The following is an 18,997-nucleotide window of genomic DNA, read 5'->3' on the forward strand; positions in this document are numbered from 1 at the left end:
TTCAGAGATCTCTTTAGACCTTACATAAGTCTACCTGAGTGGTTTTGCCTTTTTCAGTTTTAAAAAATAAAGGTAGTAATTATTAAACATTCATTCATCATGTAATTTCTAGCATATGAAAACCTACTTGTAGTTAGAAAATTGACAGGATAAAAACTTAAGTCCAAAAGCCAGAAGAATATGCACTTTATGAGAAGTTATAAAACTGGGATTTTTTTTCCTAACTGTATCTTATGCTAAAAACAAACAAACAAACAAACAAAACTTTTCACATATTTACCTATAAATGCTACAAAACAAGTTTAAAAAGAAAAAAAAATCAACATATAAAGTTACTAGGTTATCTGGAGACATATTATGTTTTATTATTTGGCTTTTGGCACTGTGATGCATAACGTGATATTATACACTTTATTATAATACTGCAACAACTTTTTAAGTGCCAGTACCTACAAGCTCAATTCCTTCCGTTAGAGGGAAGAAATAAGACAAGATTAAAGCACTCTAGTAATTGTCTTCTCTTGCTTTCATCTTCATTTAGATGAAATGAGTAATGGACGAGTATAAAAAGTAAAGGATGAAATGCACTTTGTGCCCGGTTTTGATTTGACTGAAAAAGTGTACTTTATAGTATCATAGAATGGCCTGGGTTGAAAAGGACAATAATAATCATCAAGTTTCAACCTCCCTGCCATGGGCAGGGTCACCAACCACCAGACCAGGCTGCCCAGAGCCACATCCAGCCTGGCCTTGAATGCCTCCAGGGATGGGGCATTCACAATCTCCTTGGGCAACCTGTTCCAGTGCGTCACCACCCTCTGTGTGAAAAACTTCCTCCTAATATCTAAACTAAACCTCCCTTATCTCAGTTTAAAACCATTCCCCGTTGTCCTATCACTGTGCACCATTGTAAACAGCCATTCCCACTTCTGTTTATGCTCCCTTCAAGTATTGGAAGGTCACAATGAGGTCTTCCCGGAGCCGCCTTTTTTCCAAGCTAAACAAGCCCAGTTCCCTCAACCTTTCTTCATAGGAGAGGTGTTTCAGCCCTCTGATGATCTTAGTAGCCTTCCTCTGGACCTGCATCAAGAGCTCCACATCCTTCTTGTGCTAATAAATTCATCAAGATATAAAATTCTTTTAGAAAGATATGCAACAAATAAGACGTGAACAGCTCTTTGAGAAGAATTAGGGAATAAATGTTTAAGTCCCAAACTTGTTGCAATCCTTTGAATATTCCCAGTGATAACCAACTGCTGTTGAATATTTGAAAATGAAGAATTAAAAGAAAACATAGCACTGGAAAGAGTAAGCAGAATCTAGAAAGTATAGAGAGAACAAATGGTAGTTATAGAATCATAGAATCATAAAATCACAGGATTGGAAAGGACTTACAAGATCATCTAGTCCAACTGTCCTCCCACTACCATTAGTACCACAAGCTACTAAAAGGTATCTCGTAGCTCCTCTTACAGATGCCTCTTGAACACTGCCACCACCTTCCAGGGCAGGCCATTCCAGTGCCTGAACAATCTCTGAGAGAAGTTTTTCCTTATGTCTAATCTAAATCTCCATGGCACATCTTATGGCTGTTTCCTCGGGTCCTTTTTGTTGCATGGAAGAAAAGGCCAAACCTCATCACAACCTCCCTTCAGGAAGTTGTTGAGTACAATGAGGTCTCCTCTGAGTCTCCTCTTCTCCAGACTGAACAATCCCAGCTCCCTCAGCCGCTCTTCATAAGATTTGTGTTCCAGACCCCTCACCAGTTTTGTTGCCCTTCTCTGGACACGCTCCAGAGGCCTCAATGTCTTTCTTGTAATGAGGGGCCCAAAACTGAACACAGTATTTGAGGTGCAGCCTCACCAGTGCTGAATACAGGGGGATGATCACCTCCCTTCTCCTGCTGGCCGCACTATTCGTGGGCCAGAATGCCATTGGCCCTCTTGGTCACCTGGGCACACTGTTGGCTCATGTTCAGCCGAGCATCAACCAACACCCCCAGGTCCCTTTCTTCTTCACAGTCATCCAGCCACTCAGCCCCAAGCCTATAGCACTGCATGGGGTTATTGTGGCCAAAGACCAGGATCTGGCACTTGGCATTGTTTACCTCATCCCATTCACCTCAGCCCAGTGGTCCAGCTTATCTTATTCAGATCCCTCTGAAGGGCCTCCCTATCCTCAGGCAGATCAATGCAACCTCCCAACTTAATATCATCTTCAAACTTACTGAGGATGCACTCAATCCTGTCATCTAGGTCATCAATACAAATATTAAACAAGATGGGCCCCAGTACTGACCCCTGGAGGGTAATGAGTTGCCAACTGGAGTAAGAGCAAAAGGATCAGATAAAATGTTGTGAATGATGGCAGAAAGTTGAAATTAAAGTTTTTCAATTCTTTCATTAAATATTAAAAGAATAGAATGAACCACCATACTAATATACATGTATATTTGTATGAGTTCTTGAATAATTTTAAAACGGACCAAGGTAAACCTGTCTGAAGTCACTCCTTCATTTTCTTAATGATTTTGTAACATTATTTTTAATGATTAATGATCTAGATTGTGTGCTGTGTACTATTTCCTCTAATTGTGGGAAATTCAGTTTCCTCATATTCTAAGCAAATATCCAGAGATTCCAATAATTTACATCTAGATGGAATTCAGAAAGGGGATTTCTAGAACACCTCATGGATAGGTGATAAATGCTGTTGTGTCTTGTGAGACATGGACTGAGTTCTGAAGAAGGTCCCAAGATGAGTAACATACGTTATCTTTCAATTTAATTATTCAGCAGTACCCTCTTCAGTGTACAGATGCATAAAACTGAAAAGACATAGGTTTGAATTAGTGAGTCATCTTTCAAGAGCTGGTAAAAACTTCAAAACTAAAAACCCAAACCTTCAGTAAACAGAAATCCAAAGGTGAAGCTGGACCTCTGGGGAAAAGTAATGATTTTCTGCATATCCTTATGGTCTTCATATTATTTTTCATTTTGATAACAAAGAACTGCCCAACTGTCTTTTAAGCAGTTTAGAAGTTAAGCAGCTAAAATTAAGATTTTGATCATCACCAGGCTTTTTGTGAAAACTGCATTATAATTAGTTTAAAATGTCTTATATAGATGAATCTATTTGGAATGTGAATCAATTTATGTACATTTGTTGAGTTTTAAATTAATGCCATTTCAAATGCATCTTTACAGTCTGCTGTTAAGACAGTTCACTTATCCATCTAGTTCAGAATACCACATATAAAGAAAAAAATCCCAGTACATGAGACATCGCTACTCTGCTTAAAAAATAAATAAAGAGCAAAACAACAAAAAGTATGATTTATAAAATGATTTTCCTTTATTTGTTTACTTTCCTTTATTTTAACCTTTTCTGTAAATTAATGAAAGTATACAGATTGTGTTAAGTGAGCTTTTGAATGGTTTATATTGATTTTATTTATTACAGTAAGGCATTTTTCTTTTCCTGAGTGGTAAAACCATCTATTTGCACCCAGAGAAGAGTTAAACTACTGTAAAACTGTTGTGTATATGAGCAATAGTTTCTGTCCCAAGATGAGGATTCCTTAGGCTTGGCTGAATAGATGTTAAATTAATTTTAATTGAAACAAGTGAGATTTTTGTATAGTCAAGCTTAAGAATTCAAAAGGTTTTTGAATAGCAGTTGCAAATGATGTTATTGATTTCCACACACCTTCCAATTTTCCTTTTTAATTAAGGATCACTGCTGATACTTAACATGCTACTAAAGGAATCCACTATGAATCATTTAAAATGCTCAAGCAATTCACATGTTCTGGGTTTCTTGGATTGAAAAATATACAATAAATTATGTGTTAGTAATGCACTGTGAGGAATATTGCTAGGAGAGAACAGGGAAGCCGGACAGCAGTTAAGAAATGCATGAGAAGATCAGAAAAGAGAATGTTTCAATTAAAAATGTTCTGGAGAGAAATGAAAGGAGTTACACTGCAGAGGCTTTTCTGCAGAACTGAAACTTCTTTTAGATAGTTCTCACAGTATATCCAAACAAAAAACTCAGTGAACAAATCTTAGAGACTTTAAATTTAATAATGGATTATATAGCAGGTAGAGAAGATGAATCAACAGTGGTATTGATTCCTGGCTTATGGAAACCCTTTTTTTCAACATTCACTTTTAGTTAGAATCATATTGAAACTACACTTCTTTGCTGCAAAAGAAAATTGGAAAGGAAAAAAAAAGATTTTTGTAACACTCCTATGTTTTATTTTTTCTAAAATCTTGCTTTTGAGTCATTTTGCATACTTACAAGAATCCAGCCCTACTCAAGATATTTTGAGTTTACAGGTTGTTGAGGTAAACTCTTGAGAAAACTGGAAAACAGTGATGCTTGGAATGAAATATTTTTAGGTTGACATTCACAAGTAATTTTATTTATCTGAATGTTTATGAGCAACATAAATCAACAGATACTTTAATTTGCTGCTACAATGATAAGTTGACTTCAAAATGGTACTACTGTTTCAGTATCATACCATGCAAGAAAGTGACATTGACAAGACAACAACAAAACTGTTTTCAAGCAGTTCTAGTTGTATTAAATATAACAACAAAACTTAACCACTGAATTTGCATAATGCTATAATGATTAATACGTATTTGCTTTAACTTGAAATCCTTGAATTTTTAGAACTGACATTTTAAGATAAAATTAGGATTCTTGGTTAGGACTGCACTCACACATGAGCAGTTTGGAGAAAGAAGATAAAAGGGATTTTGCCTTGCTACTTGTTAATGACACCTGAAGAGTTACTAGTGGCACATCATGACAAAATCATAATAAAAAGCTAACAAATTATCTTTCATGAAAATTAGAATTTATAAACTTAGAATTGTTTAGTAATCTTGGATAAAATGCAATTCATTTATAGTTTAATTTGGTTTGTCAGTAAGCAAATATTTCTTTATTGTGTAATTTATTTATATCCTTACACCACTGGAAGAATAATAGACAATTCTTATCTTCTGAACTGAATAACTTCAAAATATTTACATATATAGAGGGAGATTTTAGTGATGGTGTTTTAAAGATATAAAATGCCATCTGTTTCTAAAAATTTGTTTTTGTTATATCTGAAAAATCCATTAAGAGTAGCATTTCAATTGCACTTGATCAGGGAATTCACAGGTCATAATAGATCTCTCAACTGCATATTTTAAGAGATTTTATGTGATGTTACATCAAAACAAAAATGCATTGTAACTATACTAACCTATCTAATCAAGGCATTATTTTGACTTTGACTAAATGGACCTTAAAAGGAAAGGGGAATCAGAAAACTTTAAAGGCCTATGGGTATGTATGTAAAAAAAATCTAGGTTTATAGATTATCTAGGTCATATAGATTATGAAATGCAGTTTTGCCTAGTGACTGGCTGGCTGAGGCCAACTAATAGGGAGCTACTTACCATCTATTATCATCTAAGAAACATAGCTTCACTGTGAGCACAAGTCTCAGGTAAGAAGTCTTACACCTTTTTTATTTTCTAAGTTGAAAGACTTTCACTCTGAGAAGTCTGCTTTATTTTATTATGTTTCTTCTTTCATTTTTAAAATTTTATTCCCTACCTATTAATTTGTAAATTTATTAATTTAATTATACTGGTTTAAAGTGCCATAATGCTCTTGCTTTTGTTTTTTCAATTTTTTTTTAATGATCTTTGTTTCTTTTATTGCACAGTGGTATGCTTTCTAATTTATGTGTTTTCAAAATTATTAGAAAGACATAGATGCTAAAATATATATATATATATATACAAAAGTACTCAGATAAAAATGTGTAGAGTTTCTTGAAGTGTTTGAAGTCTTTATCTTAAAGTTTTAGGGCACGTAGTCAGGTTTGCTGCGTTTCAGTCATGTTACTTATTTGGCAAAAGAGTAGATATATAAGTTGATTGCTCTGATGATTAGTTGGAAAGCTATTTGCAATAGATTAATAGTAACATTATGTAATGTTTTCATTAGCTGAGTGTGGAGGCCGTTTTAAAGGAGAATCATCAGGAAGAATCTTATCTCCTGGCTATCCTTTTCCCTATGATAACAATCTGCGTTGCCTGTGGGTGATTGAAGTAGACCCAGGAAATATTGTCAGGTACTGAAAATAAATCTTATAATAATTATTTTGCTTACGTAACAAGTAAAACTTGTCTGTTCTGATAGGGAAAAAATGGAGATTTAGAATTGAAGATGCTGTTCAAAGGCAGTATTCATGACGTACTCAGCTTGAATATGTAGTTTGGTGTTGAAACTATTTGCTTTTCAATAAATGTTGTTTGGTGAAGATCAATCTTGAAAATTTCTTGTCATTTTCTGAAATGTTTAATAATTTTAGACTACTGTGTGTGTACAAACTATAACTATTAACAGAAAGTATGTTTAAAAGAAACCAAATTACGAGGAATGCAATTGTGTTGCACATAATAGTGTTTTATGAAAAATGAAACTATTTTATGGAAAGCCTGTGGAAACATACAGATTATTTAAATAGTTAATGCAATAAATTTATTTCACGATTCACAAATTTGAATGTTACCAGTTACAAAAGACTTTTGCTTTCAAATGTATTTCTGTATTAAGATTATATGTACCTAAAGATAAAAGCATGAAAAATATTTTAGAAAGCCACATTCAGAAATTGAAGTTTATTTGCTTTCTTACTTTGGTTCATTGATTTAGGTTTATTGTTTTGTTTTGTTTTGTTTTGTATGTGGGTGTTTTTACGTTATTAAGTAGAATGAAATCTGACAATAATAACATGGTGTTCTCACAGCCTCCAGTTTCTCGCTTTTGATACTGAGGCATCGCATGATATTCTACGAGTTTGGGATGGACCACCTGAAAATGAGATGTTACTCAAGGAAATTAGTGGATCTCTAGTTCCTGAAGGCATTCACAGTACACTCAACATAGTAACAATCCAGTTTGACACAGATTTTTATATCAGCAAATCTGGGTTTGCCATACAGTTTTCAAGTAAGTTGATGAATCATTCATTCCTTCATTTATTTTTATGAGTTGGCTCACTCACAGATAATTGTACTGCTGGCAGCAATTGAAATAAGTGACATTTCTAATTTTGGAAGGAAAGAGATGGACCAAACTAATAGATTTGTTGTAAAGCTGTGTTTTCATTTATACATATATATAAATATATATATATATATATGTATATATATATATACATACATAAAATCCATGTTTTGTTTCAAAAGCGGTTTGGAAGGCGTAGGAATGCTTACAGTTCTCACTAGTGTTTTTTTCATGAAGGGGGTGATATCCTTTTCTAATCAATGAAAATTTCTGCATTCAGAGACATCTAAGCAGAACTTTATTCTTGCTGTGCTTGTGTAGGATGAAACAGGAAACAGCACTGCAGGAACAGCAGTGTCCTCCTTTTTGCCTTCTAACACTATTTTGTCTTATTGACTTCACCAGCTGGCAGAATGCTGACAAACCTAAAACAGCTGTTTAACTGTCATTAAATCCTTTCATACACTTTTTGAATTGAAATATAAGAAATAATTTAATGAAGTCTATGTTTACCATATTGCTGCTCACTACGTGTTTTTTTTCAAGTATAGCAAGATATGATCTCATGCCACCATTTTGTAAAGCAGTAGAAATGTTTCTAACATGGACTGATGTATCTTGTAATGATAACATTGTTTACCTTGTGCTTTGTATGCTTGGTAACCGTATTACCTCATTTTTTCCCTACCCTCATTCTTTCAACATGTATAAAAAAATACATGAGTACATATATGATGATTTGAAGGAAGAATGAAGTATATGAATGAGAAAACAATGTAAAATATTTGACTTGTAATGAAAGAGTGACTCTTTTCCACCTGATTTATTTATTTGAAACCATGAATAAAATCTGTAATTCCTTAGGTTCACAATTTTTTTTTTTTGTTTGTTTGTTTGTTTTTAACAATACAAAAGCCGAGTCCTGCATTTCGATCACCAGAATCCTCATGCAATGCTGCAGGCTAGGGGCAAAATGGCTGGAAAGCTGTATGAAGAAAAAGATATGGAGGTGTTAACTGACAGCTGGCTGAACACAAGCCAGCAGTGTGCTTGGGTGGCCATGAATGCCAGTGGCATCCTGGCTTGTATCAGAAATGGTGCAGTCAGCTGGAGCAGGGAGGTTCTTGTCCCTTTGCACTCTGCACTAGTAAGGCCGTACCTTGATTACCGTTCAGTTTTGTGCCTTTCACTATGAGAAAGGCATTGAGTCCCTGAAACATGTGCAAAGAAGGGCATGGAAGCTGTGAACAATCTGGAGCGCATGGCTTACAAGGAGCGGCTGAGGGAACTGGTATTGTTTAGTCTATAGAAGAGGAAGTTCAGGGGAGATTTTGTCACTCTCTACAGCTACCTGAAAGAAAGTTGTAATGAGATGAGAGTCAACATCTTTTCAGGCTATTAGAATGGCGTAGATTGGAGGGGACCTTAAAGATAATCTATTTCCAACTAGCAATAGGATGTGAGGTAATGGAGTGAAATTGCTCTAATGGAGATTCAGTTTGGATAACAGAAAAAAATTCTTCTCGGAATGTTTGGTAATGCATCGGAATAAGCTGCCCAGAGAGGTGGTAGGGTCACTGTCCCTGGAGGTTTTCAAGAAAAGTGTTGATGTGGCACTGAGGGACATGGTTTAGTAGGCATGCTGGTGACGGGATGATGCTTGGACTGGATGATCTTCACTGAATCACAGAATATCAGGGATTGGAAAGGACCTTGAAAGATCATCTAGTCCAACCCCCCTGCCAGAGCAGGAACACTTAAATTAAGTCACACAGGAATGTGTCCAGGTGGGTTTTGAGTGTCTCCAGAGAAGGAGTCCCCAAACCTCTCTAGGCAGCTTGTTCCAGTGTTATGTCACCCTCACCATAAATAAGCTTTTTCTTCCTGTGTTCCAGCTTGCACCCACTGCCCCTTGCTCTATCATTGGATGTCACTGAGAAGAACCTGGCTCCACCCTCATGACACTCACCCTTTACATATTTGTAAACACTATTGAGGACACCGATCAGTCTCCTCCAAGCTAAAGAGACCTAGCTCCCTCTGCTTTTCCTCCTAAGGGAAATGCTGTGCTCCCTTTATCATCTTTGTGGCTCTGCATTGGACTCTCTCAAGCAGTTTCTTGTCCATCTTGAACTGAGGGGCCCCAAACTAGACGCAATATTCCAGAATGTGGTCTCACCAGGGCAGAGTAGAAGGGGAGGAGAACCTCTCTCAACCTCTAATCACACCCCTTTTAATACACCCCAGGAAGCCATTAGTCTTCTTGGCCACAAAAACACAGCGCTCACTCATAGTCACCCTGTTGTCCACCAAGACACCCAGGTCCCTTTCCCCCTTTGCTGCTCTCTATCTTAGTGGGCTCTTCCAACCTTAGTGATTCTATGACCATGTACTGAGTTTATTCAGGTTGTCATTTAGGTGAATTGGAAAAAAAAAAAAAAGGATATACGAAGATCAAGAATAGAATTAAGTGCTTAAATGGTTGTGTTTTGGAAATAAAGCCATAAGTAGTTAATGTTAAAGTTCCAATATTTTACTTGAAAATGTTTTTTAGAGTTTCATTCAAAAGGAGAGATATTTTATTTAATATTTTATTAAAATAACAATTTAAAGGACACATAAAATGTTTGTGCTTTAGTATTTCTCTTATTTGTCAGTTTGGGTTCGCAGAATCACTGTGATCCTTCTCAAATATAATATTTAATTATATACATTATTGTCTTATTAGAAGAATCACAGAGATTTTTTTTCCTAGTTGAATGATGTCAAAATAATGTAATATTAGCCATCCAACCAGAATTATGCTGTTTCTATCTGGTCATACTATTTTACCAGCCAGGAAAGAATTATCTTTGAGGAGAGAACATAAGAGAAAAGTAATTCTATTTCATTTTGTTTTGAGCTTCCAAATATTTTCTTTCAATATATAATGATGTCTGAGTGAAACAGATGGTGTCTGTGTACTTTAGCTGCAGTGTAATTAACAAATAAAAAGCTCACACAGAGGAGGTATCTGCTTTTACTTTCCTCTTGCAATGTTATGAAATAGATTATGAGTATTAACTAGATTACTGGTGCTTTCACTTAAAGAGAAATGCTGGTCAGTGACAACAGATAATGTATGTTCAAACCTTTTGGAGACCTTGAATGCTTTACTTTTATATTATTTTCTTATTACAATTACTTCATTTTGTAGAAACAAGTTTTTAGTTTATCTTTCTTTATAACTTTTGATCTAATTTTTATCAAATGTTGCTATGTTGAATTCATTTAATAACTGAAAATAGGCACAATTGATAATGTGATATATTTGAATTCGACACCTTATAAACCATGCAATAAATACAGAAAATTAATTTCTATCTGTTAAAACTAATAATGGCAGAAAATACCAAATTAAAGCAGAGGAAAGCCTAGAAAAGCTGATATGTTATATAAATAGTAAAAAGAAAATTATAATTTAGTAAATATGAGAAATTCAAACTCTTGAATTTCGGGAAGAAATGACTATGAAATCTTCATATAAACTTAAAGCTTTTTCAGCTTCTGTGGTCTTCTCTGAAGATGGTGAAGGAGCATAACACAAACCAGATCACACAAAACCTAAAAAATAAAGTCTAAAAATGTGTAATTAAGGAGAGTATTTTAAGACTTTATATATTCAGGTAGAAACAGAAGGAGAACCTCTGGGTATTTAACAACAGGATAGCAATATAATGATTTTGGAACATCCTGTCTAAATAAGAAGAACCAGTCTCAAAATACACATGGAGAACACAAAGCTTCCCTTAAATAATAAGAAGAATAAAAGGTTTACAGCAGTCAGAAAGTAATGTACAAACAGAAAATCCTTGCTAGAGCTTACTTTCTCTGAACTGTCTGCATGTAGAGTCCCCCTACATCCTGGAAAAATGACAATGTAATGAGCAGTAATAACATCATTTGGACAATAAATTCTGTAAAAAATAAAACAAAAAACAAAAAGCAAAAAACAAAACAGGCCTGTAAGTAATCTGAAGGAGAAAAAGAAGGGAATAAGTACATATTTCACAGATGTGAACTGTATATCATAGAACTTGACAAATGTATTAAGCATAATGGAACATTTTCTTCAGCTGACATTGCTTCAAGTCACCAAGCTGGAAGTAGTTTACTGGAGAGAAAGGAAAAGAGAGAGAAAAGTGAAAAAAGAACTGGAACATCAAAGTGAAAAAAAAAAAGAGCAGTAACTGTGTGTGCTTCAAATTGTTTTATTTGTGTCACTTCAGTATTCATGAAGTGTGTACTGTAAGATCTTGCTGGAGTTGATGTGATTATTTTCATAGTTTTCAACAGCTTCTGAATATGATACTATAGGGATGTCTCATCTCTGTATATCTGCAAACTGTTTGAGCACTACTTATCATCTGTGCAGAAAGTAAGATATCTTTATTCATCTCTCATGTGCCATTATTTCGATACTATTAAATCACAGAAACATTTAAGCTGGAAAATCATTAATTTTGACATTTATTATAGTGATCCCAGCATCAGTGAAGTTTATTTGTGCAATGTCACTCTTTTAATATTGTGTTGCAATATATCTTTCCTGCATGAAATTGGAGCTGTCAGGTCGGGACATTAGTCACATATCAAATTGCTTGGGCTCATGAACTACGAGAAATTTTTGTATCCTGGCATTAACATATTCTTTTCTGTAGCAGAAAAGATCAGTTTACAGCACTTTATCTGATTGTTTCAATGTACACTGATATGTTATTATTAAACAGATATATAAAAATGTTTTATGCTCCATATCAACAAAATCTGTAGACAAATTTGAAATCTTTCTGGGCCCAATTAAATGCTGTTTTAATGGTTTCTGCGACTGTATAGGAGCATTTTTATAGACATGTACAATTAAGTCAAATGATGGTTTAAGTTATTCCCTTCTCTGACTCTTAACTACTAAGGATGTGTGAATTTGTTCATATGAGTACTCCTAGGACTAATCTAAATAATTCTTAGGAGAAGATGTTCTATGTGGCTTGACTACCGAATCTGCAAAGCAAGATTTTGCCACTTCAAGTAACAGGAATGAGGAAAACTAAGTAATCCTCCAGAAAACGTATTGGCACTGGAGAATTGGTGGTCTTGCATTCAAAGTCTATGCTGTATAATATTTTGATTGAATATTTGAGATATTAGATCTCACTTGTGAATCCTTTGTTTGTTTGTTTATTTGTTGTTTGTATTAGCAAAGTCTGGGAGTGATCTATAGATGGAAATCACTGTACTGGCAACACTGTTCATAATCAGACATTCTTAGTTGTTTTAGTGTAGCTCAGATGTCTGCTTTTTCCAACTTTCAGTATCTCAGAGTTAAAAGTAAATAGAGGTAGGGACAACCCAGAGTTTAATTTCCAAAACATACTAGCTCAAAAGTGTGAAAAGCTGATACTGAAAAGCATTCTGTCAACCCAGCAAAGTAGACACACTGGATCTAATGCATCCCCTCATCTGTCATCTATTGGACAATTTGAATATCTAGTCTCATTCTACCTCAACCTGAAGCTGGATCTCTTGATTAAGAATTGTCTCTTTGAGCACTTGACTTTCACCACTGAAGGATAGACTAAAATAATTTTGAGCATTTCTCTATCCTTATTAACAAAAAAAAAACCTCTCAGTTGACACCACAAAATTTTGTACTACACACCATTGTTCTTGCATCTGTTGTGCTGTATGTATTACATAATAGTTTTTGAAGCATGTATTTTCCCATCTACAAAATAGTTTCTAGCTCTTTAACATGTTACATTTACAAATCGTACCTTACGGCCTATTCAAGATGACATGAACTTAAGAAATTTCTTTTTGTAATATTTTGTTTACAGTGATAGAAATGACTTACAATTCTACAATGTTTGGATGAAAATCAATTTATTTTTTCTTAATTTAAGTATCTATTTCACGAGTCACAAAGAACTTCAGATCCTTTATATGAACATATGAAGAACTGTGATAGCCAGTTCCTTTTATTTTGCAGTAAAATTTCAAGACTGCATTTCAGGTATGATAGCAAAGTTATTTGGGACCTCATTGCTCTTGAAGATTTTGCTTCACAAATTTTTGTGTAGGACAGTGAAAGTTGTGATTAGATCTCTAAAGATCCAAGGGCAAGGAGGGTGGGGGGAGTAATCATTCCTTTTGCTGGAATATCCACTTAATAAGTAAAACAATAAATAAACTTCAGTAGGAGATAAAAAGTAGGTTGAAGAAAGATTATGAAAAAAAGATTGGAAATAAACAGAATAAGAAGATATGCAAAGTAGAATATGCAGAGCAAATAACACTGATAATGATAATAGAGACCCCTCTTCCAAAATCAAGCAAGCAAACAAATTACAGTTGTGAACAGTATTAAAGATGGTCTAGAGTCAGGCATGTGAAATAGAAACTAAAAATTAGAGTAGAAATTATGGAAAGCTGTAACTAAGCAGTTCCATTTGAGTATACAGTTAATATCTGTCAGCTCTCAAGAAATATGTTAGTTTTATGGTGCTGTATAATACTCCGATTTTCCTTCTCCAGTTTTTTCTTGCACTATTATTTTTTAACCTTGTCCCTCCAAAATACATATTTCTGTATTTGAAAGTTCTTTTTCTGATAATTTTATATGTCTTATAATAATGGTAGAAAATATATTACCTCTACCACCTTTTATGGTGAATATATGATGCCAAGTGTGTCAAAATAAGATTCATTATAACAAATTTATTCTTGGGGTAAATGCTACATATCTAATACAAACCATCTCTGAGTAGTAAAAGATTTATGTACAGGTGCAATATTCCTGTCCAGTCTACCACATTCAATTTTTAAGAGTCTAGGACAGAAATAGATGTTTCTCCCTTGTTATATTGACTCCACAGGAAAAACAAGAAAAAAAAAAATATATATATATATATATGTATATAAAAGCCATACTGTTTCCCGTATTTTTTTGAATGATTTTTCAAAATTTTAGGAGTAATAAAATTTTGGATTTGCAGAGTAACCAGATTAGAAGATTGTAATATGACTAACATGGGTATAAAAGCTGATTTTTTTTTCTCCCTTTATCTGATAGGTTCTGTAGCTACTGCCTGCCGTGATCCTGGTGTCCCCATGAATGGAACTAGAAACGGGGATGGAAGAGAACCCGGAGACACTGTGATTTTTCAGTGTGACCCTGGATATGAATTGCAAGGAGATGAGAGGATAACCTGCATTCAGGTAGAAAATCGGTACTTCTGGCAGCCCAACCCACCAGTCTGCATAGGTATGCAGAAGACAATCAAAGAATGGTTTCCAAAATTTTGAAATTTTGTGCAATTAATCACACTTCTTTACAAACTTTATTTTAGGAAACTAACACATATTCATTATTTATTTTGTATAAATCTTCAGTGAATGTTACAAAAATCATCCCTCCCTATTACTAGTGCAATGTGAGAGCTGATCTTAAAGTAATACTTCCTGTTTTATGATGTTGGCCTGTGACATCAGAGGCAGATGTTGGTGGAATGGCAGTAGAAGTTGAACCTTCTCAGCAATATTTCATTATGTATTATTGCTGTGTGACAGATGGTAGCAGAGGAGAGTCTGACAAAATGATGTCTGAGGGTGTGTATGAAGCAAAAATGCATCACTGAATTCTTTCATGAGGAAAAGAATGGCACCCATTGGCATTTCTCGACACTTGTTGAATGTTTCTGGAAACCGAAGAGTGGATGTGAACACAGTGAGGAATTGGGTAGCGTGTTTCAACAGTAACAACAGCAATAGTGGGTCACCTCTGCTCTTGCAGTTTGTTTTGAATGCAGGCACTTGATCATTACTGACAAAAACATTGTCAAGCTCATTGTGGTGACTATCTGAAAAATAATGTAGTAGTATTGTGCTCTTTGTATCTGTCGTAGTGTCCATGAAAATAAAGAGGATACATTACTTTTGGAGCAATCTACATAGGTCTCATACTTTATCTTTTAAGCTTATGTTATTTATAGTTTGATTATCTGTGACAAGGAAAGCAAGAAAACCAATCACAGAATCACAGAATCACAGAATCACCCGGGTTGGAAGGGACCTCAAGGATCATGTAGTTCCAACCCCCCTGCCTAGCAGGGCCACCAAACACACACATTCAGATCAGGTTGCCCAGGACCCTGTCCAACCTGGCCTTAAACACATCCAAGGACGGGGCATCCACAACCTCCCTGGGCAGCCCGTTCCAGGGCCTAACCACTCTCCTTGTATAGAACTTCCCCCTAACATCCAACCTAAATCTTCCCTCCTTCAACTTCGATCCATTTCCCCTAGTCCTGCTGTTGTCAGCCCTTTTGAAGAGTTTACTCCCCTCATGGGTGTAGGTTCCCTTCAGGTATTGATAGGCTGCAATGAGGTCACCCCGCAGCCTTCTCTTCTCCAGGCTGAACAAGCCCAACTCCCTCAGCCTGTCCTCATAGGGGAGGTGCTCCAGCCCCCTGATCATCTTAGTCGCCCTCCTCTGGACCCTTTCCAAAATCTCTCTGTCTTTCTTGTACTGAGGGCTCCACACCTGGACACAGTACTCCAGATGGGGCCTCACAAGAGCCGAGTAGAGAGGGACGATCACCTCCCTGTCCCTGCTGACCACCCCTCTCCTGATGGAGCCCAGGATCCCATTTGCCTTTCGAGCTGCCAGAGCGCACTGCTGGCTCATGTTCAGTCTCTCATCCATCAGGACCCCTAGGTCCTTCTCTGCCGAGCTGCTCTCAAGGACCACTCCCCCCAGCCTGTACGGGTGCCTGGGGTTCTTCCGGCCCAAATGCAAAACCTTGCACTTTGCCGTGTTGAACCTCATCAGGTTCACCCGAGCCCAGCCCTCCAGCCTGTCGAGGTCTCTCTGAATGGCATCCCTTCCTTCCACCGTATCAACCGCACCACTCAGCTTGGTGTTGTCAGCAAACTTGCTGAGGGTGCACTCAATTCCCTCATCGATGTCATTAATAAAGATGTTAAAGAGCACCGGTCCCAAGACAGACCCTTGGGGGACACCACTTGTTACCGGCCTCCACCTGGACATAGAGCCATTGACCACCACCCTCTGTCTGCGGCCTTTCAACCAGTTTCTTACCCATCGGGTCGTCCACCCATCAAATCCACTTCCCTCCAATTTGGAGATGAGGATGTGGTGGGGGACCATGTCAAAGGCCTTGCTCAGGTCCAGGTAAATGACATCAGTCGCCTTCCCTTCGTCCACCAATGCCGTCACTCCATCATAGAAGGCCACAAGATTAGTTAGGCATGACCTTCCTTTGGTGAAGCCGTGCTGGCTGTCTCGGATCACATGCTCATTCTTTATGTGATCGAGCATGTTGTCCAGGAGATGTAATGATCCTTTTCCACAAAATCTGAAGAATGCTGATAACTATAGGATTTGGTTATAGTTTGTATGCCTGCATTCACAAAACATCAGGCACATCACTGAGTAAATGTATTGGTCAGGCAAAAAATATCAAAGGCTATAATAGGATACTACTGGAAACAGAGAAGATGGCACATTACTGACTTTAGTACAGACTTCATAATTTACGAAAACAATATTTTTGTTAGTAAAAATGAAAATACATTCTTTATCTGTAAATATTATCTCAGTCTCTAATGCTATTCAGAATAACAAAGCTCATACTGAATGAATTTTGGAAGGATTTACTTGGTTAACTGACTCATCATGAAAAAATATTAAGAAATTACATAAGTAGTTAGTAAATAGCAGCCCTCTAATAACCACTTCTCAGGTAAATCCTTATCACTACTGATCTAGGAAGAAATTCTAAACTGAAACTTCCAAAACCTAACTTAGAGGCAAAGTTATAAATAATTAATGAAATGTGTCGCATTTGGATAGTTAGGTAAATAATGTAGTGATACTTATTTACCTAGTATGTTCTTTAATGCAATCAAATGTAATACCGTTATGTAGAATGATGGAAGATTTTGCCTGAGTGCATAGAAGCTGCAGTAAGCTTGAAAATCTCCAGGCGCTGTGATGGGTAGCCTCTTAAATAGGATCTGCAATTGTAGTGGTACAGTAAAGAAGGAAAGTGGAATTTTCCATGAAAGTGCAGCTGGGAGAATGTTCAATAGGCCAATTACAGTGGTATCTTCTTGAGTGACTTTTATATGAGATAGTATGCTTACTCTAAGAATCCCAAGAAAGGACTGCTTGAAAGGAATTTCCCAAAGGAGGTGGGGAAAAATGAGGGCATCTAAAATAATCAGACAAGAGCTTCTGGCCTTGTAAAATACGAAACTGCACTGCAGCTTTGAGACCAGCTTAATGTGGACATTCACTTTCCTCTGCCATCCCTGATAACATGGTCTTCGGCAAACATTACAAGAAGGAACTTGCTAGAAACCTCAGCTGCTAGGAGCACTTTTTTATCTTCCATGTATTTTCTTGCCTTTAACACACTTAATTATCTTAAACATTTGATTATCTTTAACACACTTTATCTTATCTTATTTAAAGTTTTAACAGATTTTAGATTAAGTGCTGTAATTACATATAAGCAAAGAATACTAAGGTTATCACATACAGCACTGGCTACTATGCTTACAAAGAGGTTTATGAAGATAGGTAAAATATAATCTACATCTCTATTTTTCATTGTGTAATGCATTAAAATTACATTTTTCCTAGTAGATTGACACATGCTTTTCTTTCTGGATGGGCAGTTATATTGAGAATTAGGCCTTGTGTCTAGTGCTATTAATTGCAGGTGCCCATTAAACTTTGTATTCAGACCTGGTCTTCCCCCAGATACAAATGAAGTTATGAAACATAACAAAAGTATTTCACACATTAAATTCAGACAGTGAAAGATTCTGCAACACTCGTGAATTTAATTCAAGCACACAGAGAAAGAAAAAAAGATAAATAAGATGACTAGAAAACTCTTATTTTCAAAGTAAAACTCTTATCCAATCATTTCTTTTTATGTCTGCAGAAAGAGCATGTCTCAAGTTTATGGTGTTTTCAGAAAAGCCTTGATATACTGTTAAGGAGAGAGGAAAGGACACAAAGTTCTAAGCACACGTTCTACTTGGTAATATTAGTATTGGTCTAAGGAGAAATGTGAACGCAGCTTTTGTTTCTATTTAAGCTTTGTAAATACTTCAGTTATTGTTTAACTTTTAAGGGACATTAAATGTCAGTGAACATAGTGCTGATACATGCTTCTTTTTCTCTTACCTTCTTTCCTCAATTCCAATTTATTTGTATTCACAGCTCCCTGTGGAGGAAACCTGACTGGCTCATCAGGTTTTATACTTTCACCAAACTTCCCTCATCCTTATCCCCACAGCCGAGATTGTGACTGGACTATCACTGTTAATAATGACTATGTTATATCACTAGCATTTATCAGGTAAACTTTCTCATAATTTTAAAAATCATGTTTGTGACTCCACTAGTGGCAATCGTTCAGAGCTCTGTGTTATACTGTCAGGTATACTTACTTATCAATGTGATAAATAATTGTTATCTGTGTCAGCAATCTCATCAAAGACATTACAGTATTCAATGCACACAGAGCTGGAGCCTGGTAGCTACTCTTCAGTTAAAGGACTCTCAGTTTGTTCTGACTAATGTGTATTGGGATAGTTCTCAATTTACTGATATTCTCTTCCTGAAAAGTTGCTGTGTAAAATAACTCACCAAAAAGACTCCCAATCAGCAGGACTGTCTTTAATGATTGAGTCATATTTTCTACGAGACAGTCACCTGATATTTAAGAAAAAGATCAAAAATGTGTAAGTGTAGTTTTATTAGTCCTTATTATTTCATAAGCAATAGGATACTTTTCATTGCTCTGCTTATTAAAGGGAAAAGGTTTAACATTCC

At 35.9% G+C, this 18,997-nt stretch overlaps 1 protein-coding gene across 3 annotated transcripts in view; it reads left to right on the top strand.

Moving 5' to 3' along the window:
• Window positions 1-18,997, top strand: part of CSMD3 (CUB and Sushi multiple domains 3) — a 525,852-nt gene that overhangs the window by 362,078 nt on the left and 144,777 nt on the right. For all 3 annotated transcript variants that reach the window (XM_042839423.1, XM_042839431.1, XM_042839438.1), the window contains 4 exons: window positions 6,022-6,148; window positions 6,827-7,029; window positions 14,198-14,389; window positions 18,383-18,521. In XM_042839423.1, the coding sequence (XP_042695357.1) occupies window positions 6,022-6,148; window positions 6,827-7,029; window positions 14,198-14,389; window positions 18,383-18,521 (661 nt within the window). The remainder of the gene's footprint in view (window positions 1-6,021; window positions 6,149-6,826; window positions 7,030-14,197; window positions 14,390-18,382; window positions 18,522-18,997) is intronic.

This window comes from Centrocercus urophasianus, unplaced genomic scaffold, assembly GCF_019232065.1.
Source record: "Centrocercus urophasianus isolate 14NV4802_14NV808 unplaced genomic scaffold, USGS_Curo_1.0 seq_11, whole genome shotgun sequence".
Taxonomy (NCBI): Eukaryota; Metazoa; Chordata; class Aves; order Galliformes; family Phasianidae; genus Centrocercus; species Centrocercus urophasianus.